Genomic DNA, 16,471 nt, shown 5'->3' with positions numbered 1-16,471 from the left:
TGTCCATTTTATTGGCATATAGTTGTTTGTACTAGTCTCTTATAATCCCTTGTATTTCTGCAGTGTCAGCTGTGATTTCTCCTTTTTCATTTCTAATTTGATTGATATGCATCCTCTCCCTTTTTTTCTTGATGAGTCTGGCTAAATCTTTCTCAATTTTGTTTATCTTCTCAAAGAACCAACTTTTAGTTGTATTGATCTTTGCTATTGTTTTCTTTGTTTCTATTTCATTTATTTCTGCTCTGATCTTTATGATTCCTTTCCTTCTACTGAGTTTGGGTTTTCTTTGTTCTTCTTTCTCTAGTTGCTTTAGGCATAAATTTATTTGAGATTTTTCTTCTTTCTCGAGGTGAGATTGAATTGCTATAAACTTCCCTCTTAGAACTGCTTTTGCTGTGTCTCATATGTTTTTGATCATTGGGTTTTCATTGTCAAGTGTTTCCATGTATTTTTAAAATTTCTTCTTTGATATCTTAAGTGATCTCTTGGTTATTTAGTAGCACACTGTTTTGTCTCCATGTATTTGTGTTTTTTACAGTTTTTTTCCTGTTATTGATTTCTAATCTCATAGTGTTGTGGTCAGAAAAGATGCCTGATAAAAGTTCAATTTTCTTAAATTTTCTGAGGCTTGATTTGTGACCCGAGATGTGATTTATCCTGGAGAATGTTCCATGTACACTTGAGAAGAAAGTGTATTCCACCACTTTCAGGTGGAATGCCCTATAAATATCAATTAAATCTCTTTGCTCTATTGTGTCATTTAAAGCTTATTTTTCCCTATTTATTTTCTGTTTGGATGATCTGTCCATTAGTGTAAGTGGGGTGTTAAAATTACCTACTATTATTGTGTTATGGTTGATTTCCCCTTTCATGGTTGTTAGCATTTGCTTCACGTATTGAGTTGCTCCTATGCTGGGTGCATAAATATTTACAAGTGTTATATCTTCTTCTTGGGTTGATCCCTGGATCATTATGTAGTGTCCTTCCTTATCTCTTGTAACATTCTTTATTTCAAAGTCTATTTTATCTGATATGAGTATTGCTACTCCAGCTTTCTTTTGATTTCCTTTTGCATGGAATATCTTTTTCTATCCCTTCACTTTCAGTCTATATGTGTCCCTAGGTCTGAAATGGGTCTCTTGTAGACAACATATATATGAGTCTTGTTTTTGTATCCATTCAGCCAGTCTGTGTCTTTGGGTTGGAGCATTTAATCCATTTACATTTAAGGTAATTGTCGATATGTATGTTCCTATTAGCATTTTCTTAATTGTTTTGGGTTTGTTTTCATTGCTCTTTTCCTTCTCTTGTGTCTCCAGCCTAGAGAAGTTCCTTCAGCATTTGTTGTAAAGCTGGTTTGGTGGTGCTGAATTCTCTTAGCTTTTGCTTATCTGTAAAGCTTTTGATTTCTATGTTGAATCTGAATTAGATCCTTGATGGGTAGAGTAATCTTGGTTGTAGGTTTTTCTCTTTCATCACTTTTAGTATATCTTGCTGCTCCCTACTGGCCTGCAGTTTCTTCTGAAAAATCAGCTGATAACCTTTTAGAGATTCTTTTGTATGTTATTTTTTGCTTTTCCCTTGCTGCTTTTAATATTTTTTCTTTAAACTTAATTTTTGTTAGTTTGATTAATATGTGTCTTGGTGTGTTTGTCCTAGGGTTTATCCTGGGGACTCTCTGCACTTCCTGGACTTGGGTGGCTATTTCCTTTCCCATGTTAAGAAAGTTTTCAACTATAATCTCTTCGAATATTTTTTCAGAACATTTCTTTTTCTGTTCTTCTTCTGGGACCCCTATAATTCGAATGTTGGTGCATTTACTGTTGTCCCAGAGGTCTCTGAGATTGTCTTCAACTCTTTTCACTTTTTTTTTTTATTATCGTCCTTGGCAGTATTTCCACCATTTTGTCTTCCAGCTCACTTATTCGTTCTTCTGCCTCAGTTATTCTCTTATTGATTTCTTCTAGTGTATTTTTCATTTCAGTTATTGTGTTGTTCATCTCTGTTTGTTTGTTCTTTAGGTCTTCTAGATCTTTGTTAAACATTTCTTGTGTTTTCTTAATCCATACCTCTATTCTATTTCTGAGATTCTGGATCATCTTTACTATCATTACTCTGAATTCTTTTTCAGATAGGTTGCCTATTTCCTCTTCATTTATTTGACCTTGTAGGTTTTTTCCTTGCTCCTTCATCTGTAACATATTTTTTGGCATCTCATTTTTTTTTTTTTTTTTGATGGTGAGGTTGTGTTCCTATCTTACTAGTTGTTTGGTCTGAGGCTTCCAGCACTGGAGTTTGTAGGCTGTTGTGTACAGCTGGGTCTTGGTGCTGAGGTGAGGACCTCCAGGAGACCTCACTCCAATGAATATTCCCTGGGGTCTGAGTTTCTCTGTTAATCCAGTGCTTCAGACTCAGAACTCCCACCACAGGAGCTCTGGCCCAACCCCTGGCTCACAAACCAAGATCCTGCAAGCCACACGCAGTGGCAATTAAAAAAAAAAAAAAAGAAGGAACAGAACAATAACAAAGAGTAAAAAATAAAATAAGATTAGAAAACTAACAGCTATGTTAGAAAAAATAAAAATACGGATGAAACAACAACTGGAAGAATTGGAAGTTAAAACAGAACCACAGTAGCAAAAATGAGAAAACAAAATTTTAAAAATCTGGAAAAGACCTTGGCTGTGGGGAGTGAGGCTTAGGCAGGGTGGGGTTTAAGTGGTGGACTGAGTCTAGGCTTAGGACCCATGTGGATGGAAAAGACCCTTGGGAGGGTGGGGTGCAGGGCTTAGGCTCAGCATGGCCAGAGTGGCCCAGGGTGCCTCTGGCCTTGAAGGGCAGAGGACAGGCCCAGGACCCCAGAAGGCTCCCTGGGCCTGAGTGGGTGTGGGAAATGCTAGGCATGTTCCCCCAGATCCTCCAATTCTGGAGGGTCCCTCCCTATTCACCTCTCCTTTTCTCCCCCTGCCTCCCTCCCTCCTACTCACCTAGGACCCACACAGCCAGAGGGGGCCCCAGAAGGTGGGGGACAAGGCCCAGAAACCCATCAGGCTTCCTAGGGCCCGAGTGGGTGGGGGAAACGCTAGCCTTACCTCCCCTGATGCTCTGGTCCTATAAGGACCCTCCTCTTCTCCCCCTGCACCACGCCCTCAGGACCAATGTAGCTGGAGTGGGCCTTGGAGGGTGGAGGACCCATCCTGGGAACCCAGTAGGCTTCCAGGGGCCCAAGTGGGTGGGGGAAATGCCAGCTGTGCTCCCCCTGATCCTCCAGTCCTGGAGGGTCCCTGTTCATTCACCTCTGCCCCTCTTCCCCCCTCCTCCCTCTCTCCTATGTCCCTAGGTCCCAAGTGGCTGGAGAGGGCCTCAGAGGTCAGAGGACCCAGCATGGGAGCCCAGCAAGAACCCCAGGACCCAAGTGGGCAGGGGAAATGCTAGGTGTGTTCTCCCTGATCCACCAATCTCAGAGGGCCCCTCCCTATCCACCTCTCCTCTTCTCCCCTCCCCTACACCCCTAGGACAAATATGGCTGCAGGGGGTCCTGGAAGGTGGAGGACCCGGCCTGGTATCCCATCAGGCTTCCTGGGGCCTGATTGGGCAGGGGAAATGCTAGCTGTTCTCCCCCTGATCCTCTGAGCCCCAGGGTGTCCCTCTAGGCATGGGAACACGTCCCCTCTCCCAGCCATCCCTCAGAGGTACTGGTCCCATCCGGCCTCCACTTCTCCTCTCCCCTAACTACCCCCCATGTCCTACCCAGTTGCCCTGGGGTTCCTCCTGTTTCTTTGGGTGTCAAGGTTCCCCACCAGTGTCTGGTAGGTGCCCTAGTGGTGGAGAGACAAAAGCTCCACCTCCTCCACTCCACCATCTTGACCCATACTCTTTTGATGACTGTAGCTTTGTAATATATCTGAAGTCAGAGAGCCTGATTCCTCCAGCTCTGTTTTTCTTTCTCAAGATTGCTTTGGCTATTCAGGGTCTTTTGAGTTTCCATACAAATTTTAAGATTTTTTTTCTAAATCAACAAAATTGCCATTGGTAATTTGATGGGGATTGCATTGAATATGTAGACTGCCTTAGGTAGTATGGTCATTTGGACAATATTGATTCTTCCAATCCAAGAGTATGGTATATCTTTCCACCTATTTCTGTCATCTTTGATTTCTTTCATTAGCATCTTATAGTTTTCAGAATAAAGGTCTTTTGCTTCCTTAGGTAATTTTATTCCTAGGTATTTTATTCTTTTTGATGCGATGATGAATGAGATTGTTTCATTAATTTCTCTTTCTGATCTTTCATTGTTAGTGTATAGAAATGCAACAGATTTCTGTGTATTAATTTTGTATCCTGTGACTTTACCAAATTCATTGATGAGCTTTCATTTTCTGGTGGTATCTTTAGGATTTTCTATGTATTGTATCATGTCATCTGCAAACAGTGACAGTTTTACTTCTTTTTTTCCAATATGGATTCCCTTTATTTCTTTTTCTTCTCTGATTGGCAGGGCTAGGACTTCCAAAACTATGTTGAATAAAAGTGGTAAGAGTGGACATCCTTGTCTTGTACTTGATCTTAGAGGAAATGCTTCCAGCTTTCCACTATTGAGTATGATATTAGCTGTAAGTTTGTCATATATGGCCTTTATTATGTTGATGTAGGATACCCTTATGTCTTCTTTCTGGAGTTTTTATTATAAATGGGTGTTGAATTTTATCAAAAGCCTTTTGTGCCTCTATTGAGATGATTTTTTTTTTTTATTTTTCAGTTTGTTGATGTGGTGTATCACACTGATTGATTTGCGGTTATTGAAAAATCCTTGCATCCCTGAGATAAATCCTTCTTGATCATGGTGTATCATCTTTTTAATGTATTGTTAGATTTGATTTGCTAGTATTTTGTTGAGGATATTTGCTATTGGCCTGTAAATTTCTTTTTTGTGATACCTTTGTATGGTTTTGGTATCAGGTTGATTGTGGCCTCATAGAATGAGTTTGGGAGTGTTTCTTCCTCTGTGATTTTTTTGGAACAGTTACAGAAAGATAGATGTTAACTCTTCTCTAAATATTTGATAGAATTCACCTGTGAAGCCACCTGGTCCTGGACTTTTGTTTGTGGGGAGTTTTAAAATCACAGTTTCAATTTCAGTACTGATGATTCACCTGTTCACATTATCTATTTCTTCCTAGTTCAGTCTTTGGAAATTGTAACTTTCTAAGAATTGGTCCATTTCTTCTAGGTTGTCCATTTTATTGGCATACTGTTGCTTGTAGTAGTCTCATGATCCTTCGTATTTCTGTGGTGTCAGTTGTTACTTCTTTTTTGTTTGTTTGTTTTTAAATTTTTATTATGGGATACTTCAAACATACATCAAAATAAGAGCGTATAATAAAAATTACCCCATTGTATTTATCACCTGGTCATAATATCTTCCAGCTATTTGGCCACTCTTGTTTTCATCTATATCCTTCTTCCTTCACATTATTTTGAAGCAAATCCAGTTACAGGATAGATTTGTTTTTGTAAATATTGTTAGATACTCCCTCAACCACCTATATATATATGTATATATATATATATATATACATATATATATGTTCATATATGTATATAAATATCCAGAACTTTTATCTGAGTTAGAAGATGGATTCTAGCTTGTTGTCTGAAATTCGGTAGTTGCATGAAGTGCAACTTTTTGGGAATCATTTTTTTTTACTTTTTTTTTCACACACACACTGTATTTTATTTTTGCAAGAGATAAATAAACTGACACCATGCATTGTAAACGGATGACCACAACAAAAGCAACAATGATTGCAATTACCAAACACGAAACACATTCATACTATGTCATATATTGACATTCAGTCCAGTAATCCTCCACTGTAACAGCTCCTTTACTTTGCAGTGAAAATTGATTTGTATATTTTTTGCCTCTGAGCCCTTGTGGGATTTTTTTTTTTTTATTCAAAGAGAAAGTCACAAAAATTATAATCATCCTCTGAACTGAGTGAATCATCAGTTCACTCAGTCCCATGTAATTAATTTTTTTTATCTTGATCTTTTGTTAGCACTTTTATGAATTCATCAGTTTTCCATTAGAGTTCTGAAAATGCTTATGCATTCAGTTCAGCAGTATAGTCAGTTACCAGAAATGGGTACTTGTCAGTCTTTTCCATGAATTCCTTGAAGATGAAACCCTTTCATAGGGTTCATGCAAAAGCATCAGAGTACACCCAGAACTGTCTGTAAATGACAAAAGGCTTAAATATGACCACAGTTAAAGATTTGATGAAAGATCATAATAATGCAATTGACAAGGAAATTTAGTTATTTCTGAGATATACATTTTAAAGTAATAACTAGAATTATGACTTATAACATTATACCAGGACATATAAGATTTTTAGAAATTTCATGTAATGTCTGAAAAATTTATATTAACATATTTCCATACAAATAACCCAAAGAAAGTTTAGTATTAGTTTTTGTTTGTTTGTTTGTTTGTTTTTATACTGCAGGTTCTTATTAGTCATCAATTTTATACACATCAGTGTATACATGTCAGTCCCAATCACCCAATTCAGCACACCACCATCCCCAGTCCACCGTGGTTTTCCCCCCTTGGTGTCCAAACGTTTGTTCTCTTCATCTGTGTCTCAACTTCTGCCCTGCAAACTGGTTCATCTGTACCATTTTTCTAAGTTCCACATACATGCATTAATATAGGATATTTGTTTTTCTCTTTCTGACTTACTTCACTCTGTATGACAGTCTCTAGATCCATCCACGTCTTAACAAATGACTCAATTTCGTTCCTTTTTATGGCTGAGTAATATTCCATTGTATGTATGTACCACAACTTCTTTATCCATTCATCTGTTGATGGGAATTTAGGTTGTTTCCATGACCTGGCTATTGTAAATAGTGCTGCAATGAACATTGGGGTGCATGTGTTTTTTTGAATTATGGTTTTCTCTGGGTATATGCCCAGTAGTGGGATTGCTGGATCATATGGTAATTCTATTTTTAGTTTTTTAAGGAACCTGCATACCATTCTCCATAGTGGCTGTATCAATTTACATTCCCACCAACACTGCAAGAGGGTTCCCTTTTCTCCACACCCTCTCCATCATTTATTGTTTGTAGATTTTCTTATGATGCCCATTCTAACTGCTGTGAGGTGATGCCTCATTGTAGTTTTGATTTGCATTTCTCTAATAATTAGTAATGTTGAGCACATTTTCATGTGCTTCTTGGCCATCTGTATGTCTTCTTTGGAGAAATGTCTATTTAGGTCTTCTGCCCATTTTTGGATTGGTTTTATTTCTAATTTTATTGATTTTAGCCCTCTCCCTTTTTTTTGTGATGGCTTTGGCTAAAGGTTTATCAATTTTGTTTATCTTTTCAAAGAACCCACTTTTAATTTCATTGATCTTTTCTACTGTTTTCTTCATCTCTACTTCTTTTTTATCTGATCAGATCTTTATGATTTCTTTCCTTCTACTAACTGTGGGTTTTGTTTGTTCTTCTTTCTCTAGTTGCTTTAAGTGTAAGGTTAGGTTATTTATTTGAAATTTATCTTGTTTCCTAAGGTAAGCTTGTATTGCTATAAACTACCCTCTTGGAACTGCTTTTGCTGTGTCTCATAGGTTTCGTATCACCTTGTTTTTGTTATCACTTGTCTCTAGGTATTTTTAAATTTCCTATTTGATTTCTTACATGATCCATTGGTTATTTAGTAGCATATTGTTTAGCCTCCACGTGTTTGTGTTTCATAAAGTTTAATTCCTGTAGTTGCTTTCTAAAATCATAGTGTTGTTGTCAGAAAAGATGCTTGATACAATTTCAGTTGTCTTAAATTTTAAAAGGCTTGCTTTGTGACCCAGCATGTGATCTATCCTGGAGAATGTTCCATGTGCACTCGATAAGAATATGTATTCTGCTGCTTTTGGATGAATGTTCTATAAATAACAATTAAGTTTATCTGGTCTAATGTGTCATTTAAGACCTCTGTTTCCTTATTGATTTTCTATCTGGATGAACTGTCCATTGATGTAAGTGGGGTGTTAAAGTCTCCCACTATTATTGTGTTACTGTCAATTTCTCCTTTTATGGCTGTTAGCATCCGCCTTATATATTGAGGTGTTCCTATGCTGGGTGCATATATATTTACACTTGTTATATCTTCTTCTTTGATTGATCCCTTGATCATTATTTAGTGTCCTTTTTTGTCTCTTGTAACAGTCTTTATTTTAAAGTCTATTTTGTCTGATATGAGCATTGTTACTGCAGCTTTCTTTTGATTTGCACCTGCATGGAATAGCTCTTTTCCATCCCCTCACTTTCAGTCTGTATGTGTCTCTAGATCTGTAGTGGGTCTCTTGTAGACAGCATATACATGGTCTTATTTTTATATCCATTCAGCCAGTCTATGTCTTTGGTTGGAGCATTTAATCCATTTAAATTTAAGGTAATTATCAATATGTATGTTCCTATTGCCATTTATTTAATTGTTTTAAATTTGTTTTTGTGGGTCTTTTTTCTTTCCTTCCTCTTTTGTTCTCTTCTCTTGTGATTTGATGACTATCTTTAGTGTTGTGTTTGGGTTGCTTTTTTTCTTTTTTTCTGTGTGTATCTATTGTAGTTTTTTGGTTTGCAGTTTCCATAAGGTTTTTATATAGCAGTATATATAAAAGATTGCTTTACAAAATTGTTATAAGTTGCTGGTCTCTTAATTTCCAATGATTTCCAATATCCTGAATTTGTACTCTCCTCTTCTCACTATTGCTGGTTTTGATATCATATTTGTGTATGGTTGATTTCCTATCTTTACTTTTTATTTGCCTTTACTGGTGAGCTTTCCTATTCATAATTTTCTTGATTCTAGTTGTGGCCTTTTCTTTTCAGCTTAGAGAATTTCCTTTAGGATTTGTTGTAAAGCTGGTTTGTGGTGCTGAATTCTCTTAGCTTTTGTTCATTGTGAAGCTTTTGATTTCTCCATCAAATCTGAACAAAAGCCTTGCTGGGTCGAGTATTCTTGGTTGTAGGTTTTTCCCTTTCATCACTTTAAATATATCATGCCACTCCTTTCTGGCCTGCAGAGTTTCTGCTGAACAATCAGCTGATTACCTTTGTATGTTATTTATTACTTTTCCCTTGTTGCTTTTAATATTTTCTCTTTGTCTTTAATTTTTGTCAATTTGATTAATACGTGTCTTGGTGTGTTTCTCTTTGGGTTTATCCTGTATGGGACTTGCTGCATTTCCTGGACTTCATTGACTATTTCCTTTCCCATGTTAGGGAAGTTTTTGACTATAATCTCTTCAAATATTTTCTCGGGTCCTTTCTCTCTCTCTTCTCCTTCTGGGACCCCTATAATGTGAGTGTTGTTGTGTTTAATGTTGTCCCAGAGGTCTCTTAGGCTGTTTCCATTTCTTTTCATTCTTTTTTCTTTATTCTGTTCTGCAGCACTGAATTCCACCATTCTGTCTTCCAAGTCACTTATCCGTTCTTCTGCCTCATTTATTCTGCTACTGATTCCTTCTAGTGTATATTTCATTTCAGTTATTGTATTGTTTTTTAAAAATGTTTATTTATTTATTTATCTTTGGCTGCATTGGGTCTTCACTGCTGTATGTGGGTTTTCTCTAGTTGAAGCAAGTGGGGGTTATTCTTCATTGCAGCGCATGGGCTTCTCATTGCAGTGGCTTCTCTTGTTGTTGAGCGTGGACTCTAGGCATGCAAGTTTCAGTAGTTGTGACATGACAGGCTCTAGAGTGTAGGCTCAGTAGTTGTGGCACACATGCTTAGTTGCTCCATGGCATGTGGGAGCTTCCTGGACCAGGGCTTGAACCCATGTCCCCTGCATTTACAGGTGGATTCTTAACCACTGCACCACCAGGGAAGTCCCAGTTATTGTATTCTTCAACACTGTTTGTTCTTTATATCCTCTAGGTCTTTTTAAAACATTTCTTCATCTTCTCAGTCTGTGTCACAATTCTTTTTCCAAGATCTTGGATCATCTTTGCTTTCATTACTCTTAATTATTTTTCAGGTAATTGCCTATCTCCATTTCATTTAGTTGTTCTTCTGGAGTTTTATTTTGTTCCTTCGTCTGGAACATATTTTTCTGCCGTCTCATTTTTCCTGTGTTCGTGGTCTCTGTTCCACAGGATGCAGGGCTCTAGTTTCTCTTGATTCTGCTATCTGCCCCTGGTGGGTGAGGCTGGTCTAGATGCTTGTGCAGACTTCCTTCCTTCCTCCACTCACTTGTGCCTGCCCACTGGTGAGTGGAGCCTGGTCTTGTCCCTCTGGTGGGCAGGGCTGTGTCAAGTGCTGTGTTTACAGGCAGCTGTGGGCTCAGTAAGACTTTCACAAGCCTGTCTGATGATGGGTGGGACTGTGTTTCTGCCCTGTTGGTTGTTTGGCCTGAGGCATCCCAGGACTGGAGCCTACAGTCTGTTGGGTGAGTCCAGGTCTTGGCATCAAAATGGCAGCCTCCAGAAGGGCCCATGCCAATTAGTACTCCCTGGAACCTCTGCCACTAGTGTCCTTTTTCCTACAGTGAGCCACAGCTGCCACCCCACCTCCCCAGGAGACCCTTCAAGACCAGCAGGTAGGTCTGGCCCAAGTTCCTATTAATTCACTGCTTTTTCCCTGGGTAGTGTGCACGAGAACTTGTGTGGGCCCTCCAAGAGTGGAGTCCCTGTTTCCACAAGTCCGGTGGCATTCCTGAGATCAAGCCCTGCTGACCTTCAAAGCCAAATGCTCTGGGAACTCCTCCTCCCAATGCCAGACCCCCAGGCTGGGGAGCCTGATGTGGGGCTCAGAATGCTCACTACTGTGGGAGAATCTCTGTGATATAATTATTTTTCAGTTTGTGGGTCACCCACCCAGTGGATATTGGATTTGATTATATCAAACATGTGCCCCTCCTACCATCTCATTGTGACTTCTTCTTTGTTTTTGGATGTAGAATATCTTTTTTTGGTAGGTTCCAGTCTTCTTTGTCGATGGTTGTTCAGCATTTAGTTGTGATGTTGGTGTTTTCTTGAGAGGAAGTGAGTTCAAGTCATTCTACTCCACCATCTAGTCTCCAACTCAGGCTGTAGTATATTTCTAATAAGATCACATTTACAAGGCAATCTTGGAATATTTTGTTTATGAGTATTTTTAAGATTCTATGTAACTGAAGCATCAGCAACATATGCCACAATTAAATGTTCAACAGGATGTTCTAGTTTCATCTGGACTCATGTCCTAGTGATGAAAGATTAATTCAAAGTTTGATCTGTGCTTAATGAAGAGCTGGATATAAGCATATAATATACAATTAAAGATTTGGGGGCTTAGAAAATTATATTTATATCATAAAAATAATACACAGGACATATTCAGTCTAGAGAATACTTAGAGTTTCAGTATCTCTACATTTGGGCATTTACAATTCTTTTGTATTTATTTGAGACAGCTAGATGCTTCATTACTATAAATACAGTGGTATATATATTTTAGTTGTTTAATTAGAAAAACTTGAGTTTATTAAAGACCTGGTCATTTAATGATCATAATATTGTAATAAGTCAACTGATTTTCTTCAGTGATATAAATTTGCATTAAAAGTATGAAGTAAGATTAGAAAATGTTTGTCACTACATTATTTTACTATTCTCTTAGGCAATCTCCATGTTTCATTTATCACAAGTGTGTGAAAATGACATTCAGATTTACTCCCCTGACCCAGATCTGAATTTCTAAGATAAACTTTAATGTCTCCTTGGCATTTTAAACTTAAGATTATCAAAACAAAATATATGTTCTCTACCTCTAAATTTTTCATTCCTTTCTTTCTTTGGTTAATCGTGTCATTATACTTCTAGCCATTTCTGCATTTAAAAATTCTTTTATTCCTACCTTCCCAAGTCATACAGTATAACTTCCACTAAGGCACTCTTGAACAGCTTGTGGTTGCCCATCCTCTCTTTCTCTCTCTCACTTCACCACACACATGCACACACCAACCAGCCTTCTCCCTCTTTCCACAATGTCAACCAAAGCCCAAAACATGCCTTGTGTTTGTTCACTCTATGCCTGACTCTTTCATACATTTTTATTAAGTGAAGTGATTTAGAAAATTGGGCAACATACAATTTACTTTCTTAAAATAAACATTGATTACTACCCTTTTTTCTAGTCAGTAATCAGTTCCATGTTTAATCTGTATGTAACCATTTTAAAGTAAGAGAATGGCAAATACTCCAATTAATCAGAGTATAAGGTATGTTGAACAGAATAGGTTCCACCAGCATTAACAGCAATGGATTTACAAAAGCTCTCATCTTGTAATTTTAGGAACTTGATTTTGTCAACATTCTGTGTGTTAGTTTGGGTCCTCCCAGAATCAGGATTAGTTGAGATTAAACATGTAAGGAGTTCATTAGGAAAAATGATCTTGTGATAAAAAACTAAATAAATAAATAAATAAATAAAATAAGGAGGGAGCCAAGGAAGACTGGAGAGCCCTCACACTAGAATATCTGACCCAAAGGAAAGAGGTCATAGACAGCCCATAAGCAATGGTATTAAAGGGAAATTCATCCCAGCTGTCTAGGAATCCTTGAGGCACAGGCAGAGGAGAACTGTGACTCCCAAGAATGGACCTATTTTAGCATTTCAACCACATTTGGTCATTGACTAGGAGTTGCTCTTGTGTACCATGGCCTTGGGAGCAATATGATTTCAGAACAGAACAACTCATATTCTAAGTCAGTTACATGTGTATTTAGAGTTCTGCATTCACTTCACCACCACAACCCTGGAAGATGATCCAATTCTTAAAACAGAGTATATCTAGCTGAGCTCATAAGAAACTTGATTATATACTAACAGTAGTGTTTTGCTTACAGTAAGAACTAAACCTGTAGTGTCAAATATTCATGTTAATATCCACAATAATATAGTTTCTAATTCTGGCATAAAGATATTCTCTAAAGTAAATTTTACATGTATGAATTTATCTGTTATTTGTTAATTTTTATCTCAACCCTCAATGTTGCCAAAAATGAAAATCTATCTCTTTTTAAAATTCATAAAGACCTTTGGGAGTCCATGGATTTTTCTTAGATAAGAAGCTGCAAAGATCTGCCTTCAAATTAGGAATATTACATGGGAAAATTATGGAATTAATTTTTCATTTTCATGGTGGCTGCTCAGTTCAGTCAGAAGTGGCAATTCAGGGCTTCCCTGGTGGTGCAGTGGTTGAGAGTCTGCCTGCCGATGCAGGGGACACAGGTTCGTGCCCCGGTCTGGGAAGATCCCACATGCCGCGGAGCGGCTGGGCCCGTGAGCCATGGCCGCTGAGCCTGCGCGTCCGGAGCCTGTGCTCCACAATGGGAGAGGCCACAACAGTGAGAGGCCCGCGTACCGAAAAAAAAAAAAAAAAGCAGCAATTCATCACATTCCCTGTACCTAATAAAATGGTAGACATGCTTATTCTTCAGTTTGGTTGTTGCTTGAATGTGAAAATTAAGAGGTATAAATTGAGTAATTGTTAAAAACTATCATTTTCTACTATAGCTCTTCTGTCAATCAACTGTCTTGAGCCCATTACCACTATAATCAGGTGCTGAACAGTATAAATGTGAAAGCAACATGCTAAAAATAAAAAGTAAGTGCGTTGGAGTGACTAGTACTTTTGCTTGTCAACAAGGCAGTTTTTGGACCATGAGGTAAACTGTGCTTTAGAAATGCTTGTAGGATGAATGCATCCCCTCCATCTTCTAAACCGGGCTGTGCAGGTGAGTGCACAGTTTCCATGTGTTGTTACTATAACTCACAAGTACAGAGCTAACCTGGCTCAAGTGTCCACTACCACACCTCAGACATCATTTATGTTAACCCAGATATTTCTACAAATATTTCTCGTCTCAACTCCTAGACAGCTCATGGCTTTCACATAAACACATCTTTACTGAAAAAGAATTTACTTGGATTGCCCATTAGGCAAAAATACCAATTACTCAGTTTTGTACTGTTTACCAGGGTGTGTGTGTGTGCATTCACGTGTGTGTCAGTAAAAAGAGAAACAGGTAAGACTGACACTTGTTTTTTGAATATAGCATTCATCTTCAGTGACTCAGATCCACTCTTTTGTCCTATTGAAATGACTGATACATTTCCACTGATGAAGGATAGAGATCATCTATTTGACTTTGACCAAATCTCTGGCTGTTACTGTGAAGTTTGCCTTCTGCTATGGCTGTCATTCTCCATTAGCTCAATGCTAGAACACATAGAAAATTATTTATTTTTAAACATTGCCCCTCAAGTTTTTTAGTTGGATTGCATAGCTTCCCAGTTGTCTGAAACTGATATTTACTCACACTTTTTAATTATTTTAACACAGTATCTACTTTGGTCCTTGGGATTGCTCCTTTTCAGTTTATGCATCAGGGACTATTTGAGTATTATGCAGTCATGAACAATCTACACATACTTATACCAGTAAAGTTGTTTTTCAGTAATCCGCTTATTAGCAACCATGACCTTGGTACCTTCCAAGATCTTGTTCTATATTGATATCTTTCCTTTTCTAGCTAACATGTAAAGTGATATCCCAGCAAATCTCATCTGACTTCCTGCTGAGTACTTCCTTGGTAAAAGAAGCAACTTCAGTTTCTCTGTATAAAACTAGGAACTTAAAGTATATTTACTTTTACCTCATTTTAGATTTTTGTATACCAGAAAATAAGTGAAAAATTTCCTTTCTTAGTGTGTTTGTTCAGTTCTAAGAACTCCATGCTCCATTTTAGCTCATCAGGTCATGTTTTTTCTTCTAGGACTACAATGATGAAATTCGTCAGGAACAACTACGTGAATTATCTTACTTAAATGGCTCAGAGGACTCTGGTCGTGGCAGAGGTATTAGAGGCAGAGGGATCAGAATAGCTCCCACAACTCCTTCAAGGTACATTTGTTCTTACTTTAAATAAATTAACAACCAATAAGGATAGCAATACTTTGCTGGCCTGTTCTGTGTCATGATCACAGCTAGGAATAAACAACAACAATAACCACCACCACCACAAAAGCAATAACAACAGATGCTTACATAGCTCGTAAGAGCTTTATATAAATTGTTAACTCATCAAATCCTCCATAGTAGGGTTAAGCATTATTTACAGGTGAGCAACTGATAAAGATGTAAGCAATATGCCTGAGGACACAAAGGCAGTCTGACTCTAGAATTCAGAGTTTGAGCTCTTAACAACTTCCTAAGAAAATAAGAGGAGCAAACCTAAGAGTTTCTACTTTTTGGTTTTGTCCCCAGGATTAGGGCATGCAGATGATTCAATCATATGCATCTTTGAACCAGGATGACCTTGAATGAAGAGAAAATTACAAATATTATCTATGCCTTAAATGGCCGATGAATTGATACACTCTTGCCAGATAGGTAGACAGATAGATGAGGATAATGATAGATATAGGTAGGTAGATAGATATATAGATATTTAGATAGATAAGTAGATTATATATATATTATATGGGTGTGTATTATATATATACACACACACATTATATATATATATATATATATATATACACCTCCAGTCCAGAAAGCCAGAAGTACATTTCTTACATGGCTGATGGTAAGAATATTTAAAGCTTAGTTATATTTGACTCTGCAATGTCATCAGAGAAGATTTTATTTGATATTGTTCACTTTGCAAAGAAATTGGAATTTTTCTGCAACAGAATTTGTTTTGTAGGATTCTACATTTGCCAAGCTTTCAACAGAAAGCATTGTTTTGAAAAGAGGTAAAGTGAAAAATACTCATAGCTTTCACACACAGACTGTGTAATTCTGTCATTCTCTTTATCCTGTTATAGTTGGACTTCAAATCTCTAAACGGCTTAGATTTAGAATACTATTTCATATATTGCATAGAAACCATCTTAAGAGATTCTAAGATACTTTGCTGATTCAATTTATTTTTAAAATTACTCTCCAAATATTTTCACCACCTTTCAAAACACAACTGTTTTTAACATTTAAGTCACAGACACCTCAAAAAATTTTACACTATCAGAAAAGAAGTTAAGAATGATCAATTTCCAAATAAAATATTAAGGAAATAATTGACCAAAGGTAAAATGTGGCAATTATAGAAATTACTTTGATTAAAGGAAAAACTTCTGAAAATGTTTCAGTGATTATTATTATTATTATTATTATTTTTGTGGTACGCGGGCCTCTCACTGTTGTGGCCTCTCCCGTTGCGGAGCACAGGCTCCGGACGCACAGGCTCAGTGGCCATGACTCACGGGCCCAGCCTCTCCGCGGCATGTGGGATCTTCCCCGAACCGGGCACAAATCCGTGTCCCCTGCATCAGCAGGCGGATTCTCAACCACTGTGCCACCAGGGAAGCCCTGGGTGATTATTTTCACATTTTTTCTTAAAAAAAATTTTTTATA

The 16,471-nt window shown here is 37.6% G+C and overlaps 1 protein-coding gene across 2 annotated transcripts in view; it reads left to right on the top strand.

Moving 5' to 3' along the window:
* KHDRBS2 (KH RNA binding domain containing, signal transduction associated 2) overlaps window positions 1-16,471 on the top strand; it is a 725,702-nt gene that overhangs the window by 403,365 nt on the left and 305,866 nt on the right. For both annotated transcript variants that reach the window (XM_024122132.3, XM_024122131.3), the window contains exon 5: window positions 14,832-14,959. In XM_024122132.3, coding sequence (XP_023977900.1) covers window positions 14,832-14,959 — 128 coding nt within the window. The remainder of the gene's footprint in view (window positions 1-14,831; window positions 14,960-16,471) is intronic.

The sequence above is a fragment of the Physeter macrocephalus genome, chromosome 18 (genome assembly GCF_002837175.3).
Source record: "Physeter macrocephalus isolate SW-GA chromosome 18, ASM283717v5, whole genome shotgun sequence".
Lineage (NCBI taxonomy): Eukaryota > Metazoa > Chordata > Mammalia > Artiodactyla > Physeteridae > Physeter > Physeter macrocephalus.
The sequence above is the reverse complement of the archived record's forward strand: the minus strand, read 5'-3'. Positions and strand labels throughout refer to the sequence as shown.